Source organism: Artemia sp. Qi Xiang Cuo, chromosome 9 (genome assembly GCF_049724085.1).
Source record: "Artemia sp. Qi Xiang Cuo chromosome 9, ASM4972408v1, whole genome shotgun sequence".
In the NCBI taxonomy this organism is placed as follows: Eukaryota; Metazoa; Arthropoda; class Branchiopoda; order Anostraca; family Artemiidae; genus Artemia; species Artemia sp. Qi Xiang Cuo.
The window spans coordinates 77080338-77098582 of NC_142802.1; the positions used below are offsets into that span (position 1 = coordinate 77080338).

At 34.9% G+C, this 18245-nt stretch overlaps 1 protein-coding gene across 1 annotated transcript in view; it reads right to left on the reverse strand.

Moving 5' to 3' along the window:
• Positions 1 to 18245, reverse strand: part of LOC148949038 (uncharacterized) — a 133007-nt gene that overhangs the window by 97304 nt on the left and 17458 nt on the right. The window contains exon 2 of the mRNA XM_089095095.1: positions 2261 to 2468. Within this exon, the coding sequence (XP_088951221.1) occupies positions 2261 to 2468 (208 nt within the window). The remainder of the gene's footprint in view (positions 1 to 2260; positions 2469 to 18245) is intronic.

Sequence of the window (18245 nt, forward strand, 5' to 3'; positions counted from 1 at the left end):
TTAAAGTTTAAATAAAACTTAAAACGAACAAAAATTAAATAAACAATCAATGTGATTAAACATACAATATATATTAATGTAGATGAATAAATAAATCTTAATACGAGTGAAACCTAAATTAAATATGCAAATCAAGTTTGTATCGAATAGAAATAACTACAAACAAGAGTTTGGGTATCGCCTCACTGCAGGAGCCTAAAACCTACTGCGTCATTGGCGCCGTACTGAAAACGAATTATATTACAAATGTTTTTTTTTTTGTACTTAATATTGAAAATAAGTATTAAAATTACAGTAAAATTTTGAACTGATGAGCTTTTAGCAAAGATATCATTATGCATCAAGTATTCAGTTTAATTTATTAGTTCTTTTCAAGATAAGTCAAGACAAATATAGTTTCACTACAAACAAATTTTGGATACTGGCCCCTTCTTTAACTGTAAAAACCTAAAGCCTTCTGCGTCATTGGTGCTTCACTAAAAACGAATTACTCGTATATTACAAATTTATTCTTTTCCAGTTCTTACACCATTCAAAATGAAAATAAAATTACAGTGAAAAAAAAAAATCTTGAACTGATGGATCTTTCAACAATTAATATCATTATATATCTAATATTCAATTTGATTTTGTTTATACTTTCCAAGACTGTTCAAAAGTTTTGTCATTTTTTTTAACTCTGCCATTTTTTCTAACTAATTGTGTTGGTTTGTTATGAAAACATTCTATGGTTTCTTGGCATTTCTATTTGAGCGGAAAACTGCACCTCAAACTTTGTGGAAAATGCATTTTCTTGCATGAAACACCAAAATATAATAAAATGTCAAGTTTCGGTGTGTTCCACCACTCGCAAGCAAGTTCGATTGGTATTTTTGAATCCGCATGGTCAATTTAGGGGGTGGAGGGTAGGCTAATTATCGTAGCAGCCCCATTCCGTGGTATGATTCACACGTTCGACACCTGGCGTCCAGACTATCATATAATCTACCAAGCATACAACTACCCTAAATCAGTATCAATAAATAAATGAAACCCAAAACGAACAAAAATTAAAATAAATTTTAGAGTCAAACTCAAAACAAGCATAAATTAATATGAGTAGAGTTCAAAACCCCTATGCTTTCTAAAAGACAGAAAATAATATGTACTTCACTGAAAAAAAATTCAAATGAGTTTACTGAAAAAAAAATTCGTATTGCCAACTTGATATAAATATGCTGATATTTATTCCCTAAAATCTTAATTAATGAAAAAATTGTTTTCATTAAAGCGCCAATGACGCAGTAGGTTTTAGGCTTCTCCATTGAGGCGATACCCAAACTCTTGTTTGTAGTTATTTTTATTCGATCCAAACTTGATTTGCATATTCAATTTAAGTTTCACTCGTTTTAAGATTTATTTGTTCATTTACATTAATATATATTGTATGTTTGTTCGCATTGATTGTTTATCTAATTTCTGTTCGTTTTCAGTTTCATTTATACTTTAATAGCAAAATGTTTGTTTTCGTTTTAAGCTTGATTTTCATATTCAATTGAAGCCTTAATCGCTTTAAGATCTATTTATCCATTTATATTATTACTTGTTGTATGTTGTTCGCTATGATTTTTTATTTCATTTCTGTTCGTTTTGGGTTTCATCTATTTTTTAATAGTAATTTCTGGTCGTTTTCAGTTTGAATTTTAACAGGTATTTGTATCTCCTGAGCTTAAGTTTAAAATGGCCTTTACTTTTCTTTGAAAAAATTATTTTTCGGAAAGTTTTTTTTAATTAATACTTAAAATGAACCAAAATTATCTTGTATTTGAAAGATTGTCCTTTCATGGTCCCCACCCCCGATCTTTATGCTAAACACGTCTATCATTTCCCAATAAAGCATAAGTTAACATTCATCGGAGAGAGCAGGGTACGTAGGGGAGTCATGTATAGGTTATTTCTGTCCGTCTCAAGTTCTGACGTCTCTGTTTTCTTTCTTTGAAGAAACTACTCTTTTTGTAATATATATATAACGACGAATATATGTCTTCCAAGAAGGCGGAGAGGGGAGCAATTGGCTCCTGTCAAATTAGGAAGACATTAAAAAATGTATAAAAATTGGAAGAAATGGAAAGGAATAGGAAAGATCCTAGTAACACATTCCCTTCTGGGAAATTTCCTCGCGGTGGTCGTAATGCTCGTCTACCCGTTTTCTATTACTACAGAATTCAAACAATGGTCATGAAATTTAACCATGAAAAAATCCCAGTTCAAAAAGTCTTACCATCTGTAGACAGTTTCGGACAGCAGATTCCCAAAACACCGTATGATAATGTGCAAGGTTCTAATGCAATTTCTAGGCCAACCCCGAAGTCAGTTTGGCACTGTGCAAGAGCTGTACACAGTGCACCATTTCCTGAGCACCATGTGGATCCTGGCAAGTTAGTGTTCTCATCTTCCTCAAAGATAATTTCTTGAGGTAATATTGGTAACTGGAAAATGAAAACTATTTGTTATAGCCCAGAGAAGCAGAAAGTTTACTGTTAAGAAATATTGTGATTCAGAAACTTTTCCTTCTTTGTACTAGCTAAAACCTTCGTATAAAAGAACCAATTAAGTCTTGCGTTCTTTTTACTGGCAAAAAATTTGAAGTAGTACCTGGGATAAAGATAACAATGGCTTAAAAAAGGCGGGGTTATTTTGTTACCCTTTCTGAAATACACTTAGGGAAAAACAGGACTGGCTTATGAGAAACAAGTCAGAAAAAAAATGATATTAAAGCAAATATTTAGTGCGTGGTCCAGTAATGAGGTATGTATGGGCCAGTAGCCTCTCTTTTTTCATTTGGTTCAAGGATGTCACAAACCCTTAAATCTCGAAAATTGCTTTTTAATATGTTTTTTTTTAATTATATTATATATGAAATACAATGATAATTCTTTTAATAATAGAATTTTGGGCCGTCTCCCTAAGTTACTTTGACCCGTTCCTGATGCAAATTCTAGGGTTGAGGAGAGTTAAAATTAGAGAAGATAGAGGAGAATAGGTGCACGTTAAATAGAGAAAAATAATATTTAAGCTTTATCAAAAATTGAACTCTAACATTGTTGTTAATAGGATTAAAACAACCGAATTTTTAGCAGATCCAACAGAGTTGCAATGATACAAAAGCTGCTTCATTTTTTTGTAAAAGTAAGTTCTTCTGATAATATATTATTCAATTAATATATCATAATTGAATATATTATTCAATTACCTCTCTCATCTGCAGCACAAAAAATTAAAAGTAATTTTAAAAGAGTACAAATCCTGCAAAACAGAGGTGTCATTATAATACGTAAGTATAGGCCCGTTCTTTTGCACTAAGATCTTGCATCTAAGATCTCACATCTTTCTGCAAAGATTTCCGTTCTTTTAGCTCATCTTTGTTCTAAGATCTTACAGCTCACTGATGTTAGCAAAAAGTATGAAGTACGCCATCTTTCTGCCATATAAAACAATGATGAGAGAACTTTGATGATATACTCATCATTTTTCTTAGACCGCTGATCAGAGCAGAATGATGAAAGACGTTTGAAAAAGAACGCTATAATATGTAAAATCTTAAGGGCTAGGCACACGTAGCTTATTTCGGGAACGTAGGATTTCAGCAAGGGTGTATTCCACGTCGAGTGATTATAATTAATGATGCTAAGAGGCGGGGCTTAGTGATGTTTTTCGGTGATTAATCATCATTAATTACGTTCTAGACAAGGACTGTACTAGGGCTTTAGAGCTTTAGGCATTTAATTAATCGTATTAATCGTATTAAACACGTTCAAGGTCTTTTGCCTGAGTATTTTTATTTGCATAATAATTTTTTTCAGGATGATAATCAGGTTTTGCATACATATTGGACCCGTGGCAGTTCTGTTGTCCGTCAGGCTTTAATAAAATCTGAAAGGTCCCGTTTTTCACCAAGGCATAGTATTATATATAGTTGGAATAAATTTCAAAGTCTTATAGATTTGAATAATTCATTGGTTAATAATAAAATTAGATTAATGAATCACTTAATCAGTAATTATTAATTTGATTTATTTTTCAGGGGTGGTTGCTCCTCATTTCACTATAGTTATTTGGTTATTTTGATTTTTTGCGGATTTTGTTTGTTGTTACCGTACGGAGAGTTGAAGAGCAATCTTTTTATTCCGGTATCTGGAGATAGTATTAGTTATTTTATTGTTGAGTGTATATAAACCCACACACGAGTTATTCTCACTGTGGGTAATTAATTTGATAGTTTTGTCAAGAATTTTTTTTTTTATTGATTAATAAAGAACTTGAAAGAACTTGAAAGAACGTGGATTACACCCTTGCTGATATCGGTTCCTCAAATCAGCTACGTGTACCTAGACCTTTAGTGCAAAGATTTTACTTTTAAGCATTCTTTGTCAAAAGATGTAAGATCTTAGCACAGAGATGAGTAAAAGAACGGCCATTATGTTAATAGTCAGTGATCCAGGGACCGTTATCTTTCAAGGGGTGGCTCACATTCGCTGCAGTTGGTTCACAGTATATAAATTATAGGCAGTATGATCTTTCCCTATTTCACCCATTATAAAAACCCGGACCGAGGTGCGAGTGCTCCAGAGAACGTAGAAACATAAGCGACATTAGATCTTTTCACGGGTAGACAAGTGAGATTTCTCTTGAACGCGAAACTTGGCTTCAACGTTTGAACACTAAATTTTGAAGAAACTAATTTTAAATTAATTTATTCCAATACATAGATGAAAATCGGTAATTAGTAGTGCAATGTTGTTATTAGATGTTTTAAGGAATTAAAAGTAGGTTTCGAACTCTCAAGTTGGTTTAAAAGACATTTTGAGAAAGTTTCTTCCAAAATACATGTTCCAGGGTAATTGGACTGCTGATGGCAGATCAAATAAGAGGAGCTGTTTTTACGCGCTAATGCAAGAATAAGTGGGAGGAGCTGTTTGTTCGCACCGAGAATGAAGAGCCAGAAATTATCTGCGGTAAACTTACTGCTATATCTTTATACTGTGAGTTGGTTTGAGGGTGGATTCTAGGGTAATCGAGGGCGCTGATTACGAATATTGGGGTGCACAAGTTCACACGCGTGTAGAATATGGTCATTTTAGCCTATAAAGTCAAATTTGGCCTGTAATGACGTCATAAAGCTCTTGATTTTTAAAATAAACTGAAAAGTTTATAAACTTGACAGATTCCGAATTCCAAGAACAAGTACTTTCACCTGGTATTTTTAGTTATTCCCCACAACCTTTATTTTTTTTGTAAACCCTTATTTAATTTCGAAAACAAGGTTTTTAGATATACTTTTTCTTAGTTTTTTTTTTTTTGTTTTTATGAAATTGTTGCCTACATAAGTATATCTTTTTATGCTTTATTGGAATTTTCCAGAGTCAAACCATGTAAAAAAAATCTCTTTTTAAAAAATCTTAATTATTGAGCAACTATTTATTTTTTCTAAATAACGTCATAGCTTTCAGAAATTAGCCTACAATGATCAGGTTTTTTTAATATTTTTTTAGCGTTTAAAAAAAAATGAAAACGAATCAAACTGCACATCATTCCCAAAAAAAAAAAAAAAAATTCTGAATAGTGGCGTTTTACTCAAAACGTTTCCAATGCAACCTATAATTTTTATCTCACCAAACGATAGATCGCTCTTTTTTTAATCAAATCTTGTGTTTACATTCTATGCATATGCAACTAATATTTTTAACCAGAAAAAAAATAAAAACAGATACCTAGTTCTGCGATCGCATGCGCGAATTTGGTATATTTTTTAGGCTTTATTTGAATTCTGCTCGTCATTACGAGTCAAACCATGTGCCTCTTTTCCTAAAAAACTTAATTCGTGAGCAATTATTTATTTTTTCTGTAGGAGTAGATATAATCTGGCTTACGTAGACTTATACACGAGTCTCAAGGCAGCGAAGCCGTGTAAACCTGTGGTGCAGAGGTAACTAAGGCATATTTAAGATACTATTTTTTTTAAGTCCCAGCATAGCAGGGGCCAATGATCTAATTGATTAGATCGGGTCAACGGCCACTGATTTAGTAAACGGTAGATGCTACAATCAACTGAAAGTAAGGTTTTAGCGACTGCATTAGGAGTTTAAAGTCAAAACAAATAAAAAATCCAGTAGTAAAAACTGAACATGAAATGGTGGCTAAGATCTCTTTTTCTTCTTCGTCTTCGTCTTCGGACTCTGATTCACATTGGAAAGTAGGCATTTTTGGGGCTCAGCTCCATACTTGTATACCCTGTAACAGAAACCTATTTTGGAGCATTTGCAGTGCGAGCCACACCTCATCTTGTCACAGTTGCAAAAAGAAAGCGATGCTAGCCCATGTGGTATCGCAGAAACTAGGTCTGGCTTCAGTTCATGATCTGAGGTAAATCAATACAGGGCTTGTGGCTTTGGATCCAAATCAGTGACTGGAAGCTTGTGGTTTCACATCCACTCAAGCTCTGGACAAGCGGCAAGGCGTTGCAAAATGTTACTCCTAGTTTTTGTGCTGCCGTATGAATAGGTATGCAGTAGTACGGAAACTTAGCCCAGAGCTGTTTGAGGCCGAGACTAGCAAGATACTAGAAGTAGTATGCAGCTAGTAAGACGATATCAGCATCGTTGGCTTGTATTATCACAATTACGCTCTTTCGTCTTGCGGCAAGTGCTGTGTGATATAATACCCTAATGTCTGCTTCCTCATGGCAAGACGAGAGATCGTCATCAACAGATCTTCCATGGGGCGTAACGGTAAAAGCTCTGTCGACTCTTGAAACCTCCAGCAAGATGAATCATCACACGGGTCGAAATTTTTTAGTCCCAGACCTCGAAAAGAACTTTCAAGAGTCGACCTTTGGCTGAGCGACTACTGAGAATCCAGTCCCAGAGTGTTGCAGCTTTGCTGGAGAAAGTGAACGGGCTGGAAATATTTCCTCTAGGTTCTCCTCTTCTTTCTCGATAGCCAGATGCTTCTTTGAGGTTGAACAAGTAGTCATCACGGGTTCTATCTTCACTAAGACCGTCATACCTGTCACCAATCAATTGGACATACTGAAAAGTTTTGAAAATGTTCCTAAGAATCATAGCGTAAACTCTTATTCTAAAATCTACTTGCGTCTCATTTTGTTGTGGTTGATAGCATCTTACGAAAACGATAACATTAACTATATAATCAGATCGAGGAGATTCTTCAAAAAGCATATGTGGGATCATTTTTGGCCATGACTGTAAGCCATACTGTTGCAGAATGTAGTTCAACGCTGTTGATTTTGTTCCAGTACGTAGCTGAGGCTCCCTACGACTTGATGATAATGCTGCAAGTGATGCCTTATATGGCTGTAGCTCGTATTTCAGCAGCTCACAGAGAGACGAAATTTTGTGTTGAATTTGCTAGACGCAGAGCTGGCTTAAGCAGCTTAGTTTCCCCAAAATATTTTTTTGTTGCTCATTCTTTTTTCCTGTTTTGGCAACAGAGGCGAAAGTTTCTACTATGCCAAATTTTATTTTCGTGGATGTCCCTTCGAGATACGAGCTCATGGCTTCGAAGCCAATTTCTCGGAGGTTCAGCAGACTATTTGCTACGGCTTCTGGAGCTCTACCCCCTGTCATAAAGTTGTGCAGTTCTGTTATTGTCGTCTCGAATGGGTTTCCAAACAACTCTACCAAGCCATAACCTGATTTCTCCCTTTTATTGTCAAATTCGTAAACGCAGCGGTTCTTCATGATGCTTCATTGCCTCGTCATCCATATTCAAGTTTGCTTTCAGAGTTCTGATAACTGCTACAAGAAAGGGGAGAATAGCCAGCCATCGATCCCTGGCATTTTCATACGTTGTCGCACCAACGATGTCAGAATGACCTTTGATGTCCATATTCACAGTTGACTTTAAGGCCAGATGGCATGCAATGCTGCAAAACGGCTCGGTTGTTTTCCTAACAACAAAATTGCCACTTAAAAACTCTGAGTGAACTTCTGGCACTTTTCCGGCAGGCGTAGCATTTCTTCTAGGTAGTTAAGCGCAGCTGCGGCGTATTTATGGTTTCCAGATGCGAACAAAATCGGATCCATTTCTTTTGAGGCGTTTAAGTGTGATCCCCACTACGCAGCTCTTTCAGCATAAAGATAGTCGTTTCCGGTACGGATAAGATCTAAATAGTTGATCCAGAGGCTATTATTCCTTGTGGTAGATCTGGACTCGTTGTACTTCGAAAATAGTGGACCAATACTGTCCAACGCATCTCCTATCTGTTTACATGCTTCAGAACTAGTTTCGCTTTTGAAGCGTTTAATTGTATCACTCAAAATTCTAAGTTACTCGACTGTAGAAGGCATTAAAACGAAGCAGGATGTTTCAAGCCAATTCTCAAATGCCTCCCATCAGAGTGCGTCCATTCATTTGTAGACATGGAAGTGAGCATGGAGTGCCTGGTACATGTTCTTTGCTGAAAAGACCTTATTCCCAGTACCTTCCGTGAGAATCTCTGCCGCAACAATAACTTATTTTAGTCCTACTCCATCCATGAGAGAACCAACCGCTTTCAAATAGTTCATGAGCTTGTGAAAACCGCCCAATAAAAGAACTAGGTCAGAGAAATTTGCGGGCTGGGACTTTCGAAGGGGGCTTTCCAACTGGGAGTTGGTTCTTCAAATTCCACTTTAAGAATTTTCATAGGACACAACGCACAAAGCGTCCAGCAGATGTCCAGTTTTGGCACCGAGATTGGCATCGGAGTCTCGTAACTATTTTCAAACAAAGAAAGTAAGGAAGTAGAGTCATAAGGTCGCGTTTTCCTGGGGATTCTAACTTTCCAGGTATGTTCACTAGCTTGAGTGCCAAGGGCGTTGTCAGTTACCATCTTCCGGGTTCTTTTCCGGGGAATCCCCCCGAAACTTCCGCTCGACAAACCAGTCACATCAACAGTTCTTCCAAAGTCTGCAGGAAGAAAGACGTTGCCGAGCAGCCTGTAGAAAATAAATCATCGTTAAAAGTCAAAACTCATCTCAAAAAGTTGCAATAAAAGTAAAACTCCGAGAATCTGGATTAATTTGGACATGGAATGTACATCAGTCCCAAGTTGTGGAAACCTCGGTCGGAGGGAAACGGAACAAACTGAATGTCAGAAGAAAACACAACAATTGTAACACAAGAATGAAAACCCGACAATAAAAACACAACAATGAAACAACATTACTCGGCTAGAAAACATGGTGTACCTCATGCAAGACAACTGACACCCACTAAAATCGTTATTACCGGAACCCTTACCTTTAGCTAGATCAGATAGATACTTTCCTTTTATGTTGTAACTTTCGCTACCTTACGCAACTAATACCCGATATGTAAGATGCTCAGGTTTTTTTTATTGCTATGGAAATCAAATTCGCGCATGCGATCGCAGAACGATGCATCTGTTGTTTTTTTTTTTCTGGTTAAAAATATTAGATGTATAAAATGTAAATACAAGATTGGATTCAAAAAAGAGGCATATATCGTTTGGTGAGATAAAAATTATAGGTTGTCTTGAAAATATTTCTTGTAAAACGCCACTGTTTAGAAAATTTTCGTTTTTTGCGGGGGGGGGGGATTTTCAGGTTCAAACGGTTATAAATTCTTGCAGATTCAAGTATCGACTTTGTTTTTATTAACAACGTGTAAAATACATTCTGACGGTTTGAATGATGTGCAGTTTAATTCTTTTTCATTATTTTTAACAGCTAAAATAAATTTAAAAAAAAACTTGATCTCTGTAGGATAATTTTTGAAAGCTATTACGTTATTTAAAAATAATAAATAGTTACCCGAAAATTAAGTTTTTTAGGAAAAAAGGCTGATGGTTTGACTCGTAATGACGAGCAAAATTCAAATAAAGCATAAAAAAATATACTTATGTATGCAAACTTTTCAGAAAAACCGAAAACACTAATAAAAATTACATTAAAAAACCTTGTTTTCAAAATTAAATAGGAGCTAACTAAAGAAATAAAGGCTGTGGGGGAAAACTAAAAATACCATGGGGAAGTACTTGTTCTTAGGATTCAGAATGTCAAGTTTATGAAGTTGTCAGTATATTTTACCATGTAAAAAAATCAAGAGCGGTATGACGTCGTTATAGGCCAAATTTGACTTTATAGGCTAAAATGACCATGTACTACATGCGTGCAAACTTGTGCACCCCGATATTCGTTGTAAGCGCCCCCGATTACCTTAAGATTCACCCTCGAACCAACTTCTGCATGTGAGCCACTTCTTCCCTTTTTTTAACGATAGCGAACCTTGGATCACTGACTATAAAGAAGTGATGGATACGTGTTTTTTCTAGGTATTCGGATTTGCTCGTTGGTGAAGTACCTGATTAACAAGCAGCGGATTTCGTTTTCCATTTTGCGAATAATCTTGTCCAAAGTATTTTTTAGTCTTTACCATACTAATAATAGGATTATGAGATTTTGGATAATAATCCATAAAGGATTATGAGACTAGATTTAGTGATAATTAGGCAATTGATCATAGGAGCAGCTCACGGCTCGGATTTACATCACACTTTCTTGGAACTTCAGTGCAGAATTTGTTATCGATGAGTATCAAAGCACCTAAACATCTTTTAGTTTTTAAGCGAAAATTAAAAGTATTTTTGTTGATTAGAAGCGGGATTTTGATTGTTGATTTGAATTTTTAATGATTTAGGGTGTAGGAAGGAAGAGTGGTAGGGAGGTGGGATGGCACGAAGGAAGGGAGGTAAGGGGTTAGGAGGTTTGTTGTATGGGTGTGTTATAGAAAGGATTAAGGTATTACGGTTTGTTGTTTGGCTCTTTTGTTCCTTTTTTTCTTTATTAGTTGTTATTGTATTAGAGTTGATGAACCTGGCTAGTATTTGCATTCTAGCTTGTATTTTGTAAAAAAAAAAGAAAAAAAAAATCTGTTTGTGAATATCGAAACCTATACCCAAATCGAAACTCCTTGTAATGCGTAAGCATAGGAATTCCAGAAACAACACTTTCCCAAAATTACCCACGGATGTGACAAAAAAAAATGACTTTCATCTCATAATATATTAAATTTTTACTCAACAAACTGAAATAAGTTTATTTTTTTCTACCAAATACGAAAGAATAAAAAAAGCAATACCAATACTTTCCTTTTCCTTTACTATTCATAAAGCATCAAGAAAAAAAAACAAAACAATTCAACAACTTAAATCACTTCTGTTGTTTGCAATTTCTTGGCATTTGATAAAGCATTGGACAAAAATTAGGATGATAAGCTTTCAAACAGTTCGTGGTAACGAACTGTAAGTAAGGAGCGACCTGGCTCAATGGTAACCGGAACTGTAGAAAACTTTTGATATCAATAGATACATCAAAAGAATCAGATTTAATGCTTATTTCAAATATATAAGTTTCATCAAGTTTAGTCCTACCTATCAAAAGTTACACGCCTGAGAAAATTTGACTGATTTTCGAAAAAAAGGGGGAAAGACCCCCTAAAAGTTTTAGAACCTTAATGAAAATCACACCATCATATTCAGTGTATCCGAGAACCCTACTGCGGAGGTTTCAAGCTACTATCTACAAAAATTTGGAATTTTGAATTTTTTGCCAGAAGAAAGATCACGGATGCGTGTTTATTTATTATTTTTTTCCCAGGGGTGATCGTACCGACCCAGTGGTCCCAGAATATCGAGGGAGGGCTCATTCTAACGGAAATTAAAAGTTCTAGTGCCCTTTTTAAGTGAACAAAGAAAATGGAGGGCAACTAGGCCCCCATGTGGGAGGATCTTACCATGAAGGAAGTTTTCATGGGAGAAGGGACAATGCTATGAAGGGGGCGCCGGATTTCCCAGCATTATTTAAATAAAGATCAGAAATTATATATATAAAAAAAAACAAGTTTTTTAACTGAAAGTAAGAAGCAACATCAAAAATTAAAACGACAAAAAACATTACGTATATGATTAGGTTCATCCCATAGTCAATACCTCGCTCTTTAAGCCAAAGATTATTTAGTACTTTCATAAGAGCTATTTATTCTAATTAACGGCATTAGTGATTAAGGGGTCCTTCTTAAAGAATTGGAGCAAAATTCGAAGTTTAGCTTAAAGAGCAAGGTATTGACTAGGGGGCGAACTCTCTAATATACCTATCAAAAATATATGAATATAGAAGTTCGTTACGTAAGTTAATTATTAAGTTACGTATACTTATTACTAATAAAAACGTTCGTAAATAAAATTAAACAGGTTTCGAGAAAGCCATTTAACCAAATAAAAGTAAAATTAATATTCAATTTTTTTTTAATTATTCACGTACGATGAGCCAAAATCAAAACCTGCATTACGTTCAAAAACGTTCAAAAATTAAATTAAAAAAAACAAGTTTTTTTAACTGAAAGTAAGGAACGACGTTAAAACTTAAAACGAAAAGAAATTATTCCGTATATGAAAGGGGCTGTCCCCTCCTCAACGCCTCGCTCTTTACGCTAAAGTTTGACTTTCTACAAACTCTATTTTTTTTAAACAATAAAAAACTTTAGCGTAAAGAGCGAGGCGTTGAGGAGGGGACAGCCCCTTTCATATACGGAATAATTTCTGTTCGTTTTAAGTTTTAACGTCGTTCCTTAATTTCAGTTAAAAAAAAACATGTTTTTTTTAATTAAGAACTACAAAACCGGTCATTGACACACCCTGCTAATTCGAGGGAGATCAAGATTTTTCCTTTGGTAATCACTTGTTTATCCAGTTCTGTCCGTGTAACAAAGGGTTCTAAACAGATGACGATTAAGCATGTGGTACGTAGCCAAATGTTTTTCCGAGGAAAAAGAGGGCTAAAAAGACACAAAAACGACGGATCATATTGGAATACATATGACATTATAGACTAATAGTAAAATCCATGTAAGTAGTAACAAAGGTTCCATTTTGCTTGCAGGTATAGCAATTTCCATGCTATTTTCTTGCAGGTATAGGACCATGCTATTTGCTTAGGAAATACTTTTGCGGAGACATATAGCAATTTCAATGTTAATCTACAGGGCATTACGCCTGTTCAAAGAGATTCAGAGCTCCCTCACATGACCTTCTGGATTCTAACAGCCATATAGCAATTTCTATGTTATTTGCGTACTGTCATAGGACCATGCTATTTGCTTAGACATATAGGAAATACTATGCTATTTGCTTAGACATATAGGAAATGCTTTTCCAGAGACATATAGCAATTTCAATGTTATTCTACAGGGCATTACACATTTTCAAAGAGATTCAGAGCTCCCTCATATTCCAGGCCAACCAGATATGTTTCTAGGCCAACCAAACAGGTTTCCGGTGGGTATAGAATTTGAGAGTTGATAAAGTGAAATTATGCCACTATTCTAGTTTTTTTCTAAATAGGTATTGCCTATAACTTCTAGTTCAAATATTTTTTGATAACTTGATAGGTGATTTGAATAAAAGGAATTAAAATATTTTGTCTATGAAATAGAAGCTAACTCAATTTGCGAAAAAGGTATTCCATTTGCACAACTCTGATCTGATTGAATTGTTGCCGACAATGAGATGTAATCACTGCTAAGCCTTTTGTTATTGCGAGAGGGTTACCCAATTTACATCTTAGTGTTAACTGGGCGATGACTTAGTCTAACTGCGTAGGTTCTAAAGAACTATTGAATATTTTTTTTTGATTTTGTGTTTTCGTTAGAAAATAGCTTTTCTTTAGAAGACTTAGCCATAGCTAGTTGAAACTCTCCATAAATATCTTCATTTTTAGTCCAATTGCGTAGGTACTAAGTGAACATTGAATATTTTTTCTGATTTTGTGTGTTTTCGCAAGAAAAAAGGTGATCTTTAGCAAACTTAGCCATAGCTGGTCGGAACTGTGCATAAATATCTTCATTTTTAGTGTAATTGCGTAGGTACTAAAGGAATATTGAATCTTTTTTCTCATTTTGGGTGTTTTTTCAAGAAAATAGATGGTATTAACCAAACTTAGCCATAGCTAGTTGAAACTCTGCATAAATATCTTCATTTTTAATCTAATTGAGTAGGTACTAAAGGAACATTGAACATTTATTCTGATTTTGTGTGACCACCCGGCGCCCCAAAGACTCCTGAGCCTCCATTATAATACTTTTTAAGGCTTTATTATATCTTTTCAGAACAAATTATTATTTTAGGGAATTATTTCGGTGAAACAGTTAGAGACATTTTTAAAGATGATTTTAGAAGAGGACTTGAGGGTGAAACTCTGTGGTCGTTATAATACACAAGTTCCATTTAAACGGTGTTGTGAGGTCCCCTACCACAACCCCCATATGCTCCCCGGGCCCCCCCCCCCCAAATGTTTGTTCGTCTGGTAACGCCTCGGTCCTCAAAGGTTCTCTGGGCTCCCAAAGGACCCCCGGCGCCCCAATGGCTCCTGAGTCCCCCACTATAATACTTTTAAGACTTTATTATATCTTTTTAGAACAAATTATTCTTTTATTGAATAATTTCAGTGAGAACAGTTAAATTCAATTTTAAAGATGACTTAAAAGATGATTTTAGAAGATGATTTGAGGGTGAGACTCTGTGGTCGTTATAATAAACAATTTCCATTTGAACAGTGTTTTAAGGTCCCTCACCACAAGCCCAAAGGGCTCCGATCCCCCCTACCCCAACCCTGAAGGAAGCCCTCGGTCCTCAAAGGTTCTCTGGGCTCCCAAAGGGCCCCCGGTGCCCCAAAGACTCCTTAGCCCCCAATAAAATACCTTTTAAGGCTTTATTATGTCTTTTCAGAACAAATTATTATTTTAGGGAATTATTTCGGTGAAACAGTTAGAGTCATATTAAAAGATGATTTAAAAGATGAGTCTAGAAGAGGATTTGAGGGTGAAACTCTATGGTCGTTATAATACACAACTTCCATTTGAACAGTGCTGTGAGGTCTCCTACCCCAACCCAAAAGGCTTCCGACCCCCCTACCCCAATCCTGAAGGAAGCCCGCGGTCCACAAAGGTCCCCCAAGCTCCCAAAGGACCACCCAGCCCTCAAGGGACCCCTCAGACCCTCAAAGACCCTCCCCGGGCTCCCGTCTTTCGTAGATGAATGTTGTCTGAAACTTATGTTTTGGGGTGTATGGGTTGCTATTTTTGACTTTTCGGAGTTGGATTTCTTAGTCTTTCATAGGTATGTGTTGTCTGAAACCTATGATTTGGGATGGGTGGTTTGCTATTTTTCACTTGCCTGAGCTGGATTTCTTACCCTTTCATAGGTGTGTGTTGTCAGAAAATTATGATTTGGGATGTGTAGTTTGCTAGCTCGACTTTTCAGAGCAAGATTTCATAGTCGTTCCTTGGTGTGTGTTTTCTGAAATCTATGATTTGGGATGTGTGGGTTGCTATTTTTTGACTTTTCTGAGCTGGATTTCCTAGCCTTTCATAGGTGTGTGTTGTCTGAAACATATGATTTGGGACGAGTGGTTTGCTATTTTTGACTTTTCTGAGCTAGATTTCTTAGTCTTTCGTTGGTGTGTGTTGTCTGAAACCTATGATTTGGGATATGTCATTTTTAGCCTAATTGCGTAGCTACTAAAAGAACATTTTTGTTGTATCTATTGCTATCAATATTCCGTTTTTTAGAGTTTCAGTTACTATTGAGCCTTACGTGCCTGAAATCATGAATTAGAATATTTAATTAGCCGTTTGGGTTTTCAGACATAGTTTTTTAGATGTTCATGGGTGTTAGGTTTCTGGAGGGTTCGATGACTCCTCCCTCCAATGAATTCAGATGATTTAGGACTCATCCCCCTAGCCATAACTCCATTCAACCTTGAGCGAAGGTATAAAATTTTGATGAAGTATTTCTCTACATAACAACAACTTTAATAACTTCCAAGATGTTGGGTCTGTATGACACAGACTTTATCAGTTCCAGAGAGTTCAACTCCTCCCCGCAATGACTTCCAAGGGGTTTATGACTCCTCCCCGCAATGAATTCAGATGGTTTTAGGACTCATCCCCCTAGCCATAACTCTATTCAACCTTGAGCGAAGATATAAAAGTTTGATGAAGTATTTTTCTACTTAACAACTACATTAATAACTTCCAAGATGATAGGACTGTATGACACAGAATTTAATCAGTTTGAAAAAATCATCTTGTGGTGTTATATTTGAATGTGCATTTTTATTATTGTCTATGGAACTCGAAGAAATTGACTGTTATCATTGGATAGTGAACTATAATCTGTTTGAGTATGATAAAAGCTTGTGGAGTACTACATTACGTCATATAAACAGACTGGGATTCTATGATAGAGTGATTACACCACTTAATAATACTGGTCAGGAACTGAGAAATGTTCAGGAGGAAATCAGTGAAATTTGCCGCTTTTTCGGGGTTGAAGCAATACGTAAAGGGCAATATACCTACAGATAAAGTTTTAATTCAAAAGTGTGACCCTAGGATTCCACTTTTCAATCTAGAAGAGATGAAGTGTCCTAAATTTGAAGGGGGTTATCACTGTCCTGAAGACGAGGTTAGGTTCTTCGCACAATGGATACCTAAGAACATACCTGATCGTGATAAATCCATAAGACATGGTAAAAACTATTCTATACCATGGGACCATCGTTTGTTGATGTTTAAGAGTGAACTCTAAGTATTATTTTTATGTAAACATTTGTTGTTGTGTTTTTTTTCTAAAAAAAATCTGTTAATACGTTTAAGCAATAAATATCTTTAAGCTTAACCCGTCTTTATTCTTTAGAATAGTTCTATTGTAAGCAAGTAACAAACTCTTTCCTGAAGTCACCTCTTGGATACACAATGCTGAAACTTCATTTAAGAAACAATGAAAAAATTGTAAGTAAGTAAGTAACAAATTCTTTCTTGAAGTCACCTCTTGGATACACAATACAGAAATTTCATTAAAGAAATTATGAAAAAATTGTAAGTAAGTAGCAAATTCTTTCTTGAATTCACCTGTTGGATAAACAAAGACATTTCGTTCAAGAAATTATGACAAAATTATAAGTAAGTAACAAATTCTTTATTGTTTACACGACTTAGATACAAGATGTAGAAATTTAATTCAAGAAATTATGAAAAAATTCTCCGTAAGTAACAATTTCTTTCTTGAAGTCAACTCTTGGATACACAATACAGAAATTTCATTCAAGAAATTATGAAAATATTTGTAAGTAAGTAACAAACTCTTTATTGATTTCACCTCTTGGATATACAGTACAGATACTTCATTCAAGGAATTATGAAAAAATCGCAAGTAAGTAACTTTTTTTCTCTTTATCACAAACAATTTTCACTTAGCTACATGATGTAGAAATTTAATTCAAGAAATTATTAAGAAATTCTCAGTAAGTAACAATTTCTTTCTTGAAGTCAACTCTTGAATACACAATACGGAAATTTAATTGAAGAAATTATGAAAAAATTGTAACTAAGTAGCAAATTCTTTCTTGAATTCACCTGTTGGATAAACAAAAAGACATTTCGTTCAAAAAATTATGACAAAATTCTAAGTAAGTAACAAACTCTTTATTGCTTTCACGAGTTAGATATACGATGTAGAAATTTAATTCAAGAAATTATGACAAAATTCTCAGTAATTAACCATATATTTCTTGAAGTCATCTCTTGTATACACAATACGGAAATTTCATTCAAGAAATTCTGAAAACATTTGTAAGTAAGTAACAAACTCTTTATTGACTTTACCTCTTGGATATACAGTACAGATACTTCATTCAAAAAATTATGAAAAATCGCAAGTAACTAACTTTTTTTTTCTCTTTATCACAAACAATTTTCACTTAGCTACACGATGTAGAAATTTAATTCAAGAAATTATGAAAAATTCTCAGTATGTAACAATTTCTTTCTTGAAGTCAACTCTTGGATATACAATACGGAAATTTCATTCAAGAAATTATAAAAAAATTGTAACTAAGTAGCAAATTCTTTCTTGAATTCCCCTGTTGGATAAACAAAAAGACATTTCGTTTAAGAAATTATGACAAAATTCTATGTAAGGAACAAACTCCTTATTGTTTTCTCGAGTTAGATATACGATGTAGAAATTAAATTCAAGAAATTATGAAAAAATTCTCAGTAAGTAACCGTTTCTTTCTTGAAGTCAACTCTTGGATACACAATACGGAAATTTCATTCAAGAAATTATGAAAATATTTGTATGTAAGTAACAAACTCTTTATTGATTTCACCTCTTGGATATACAG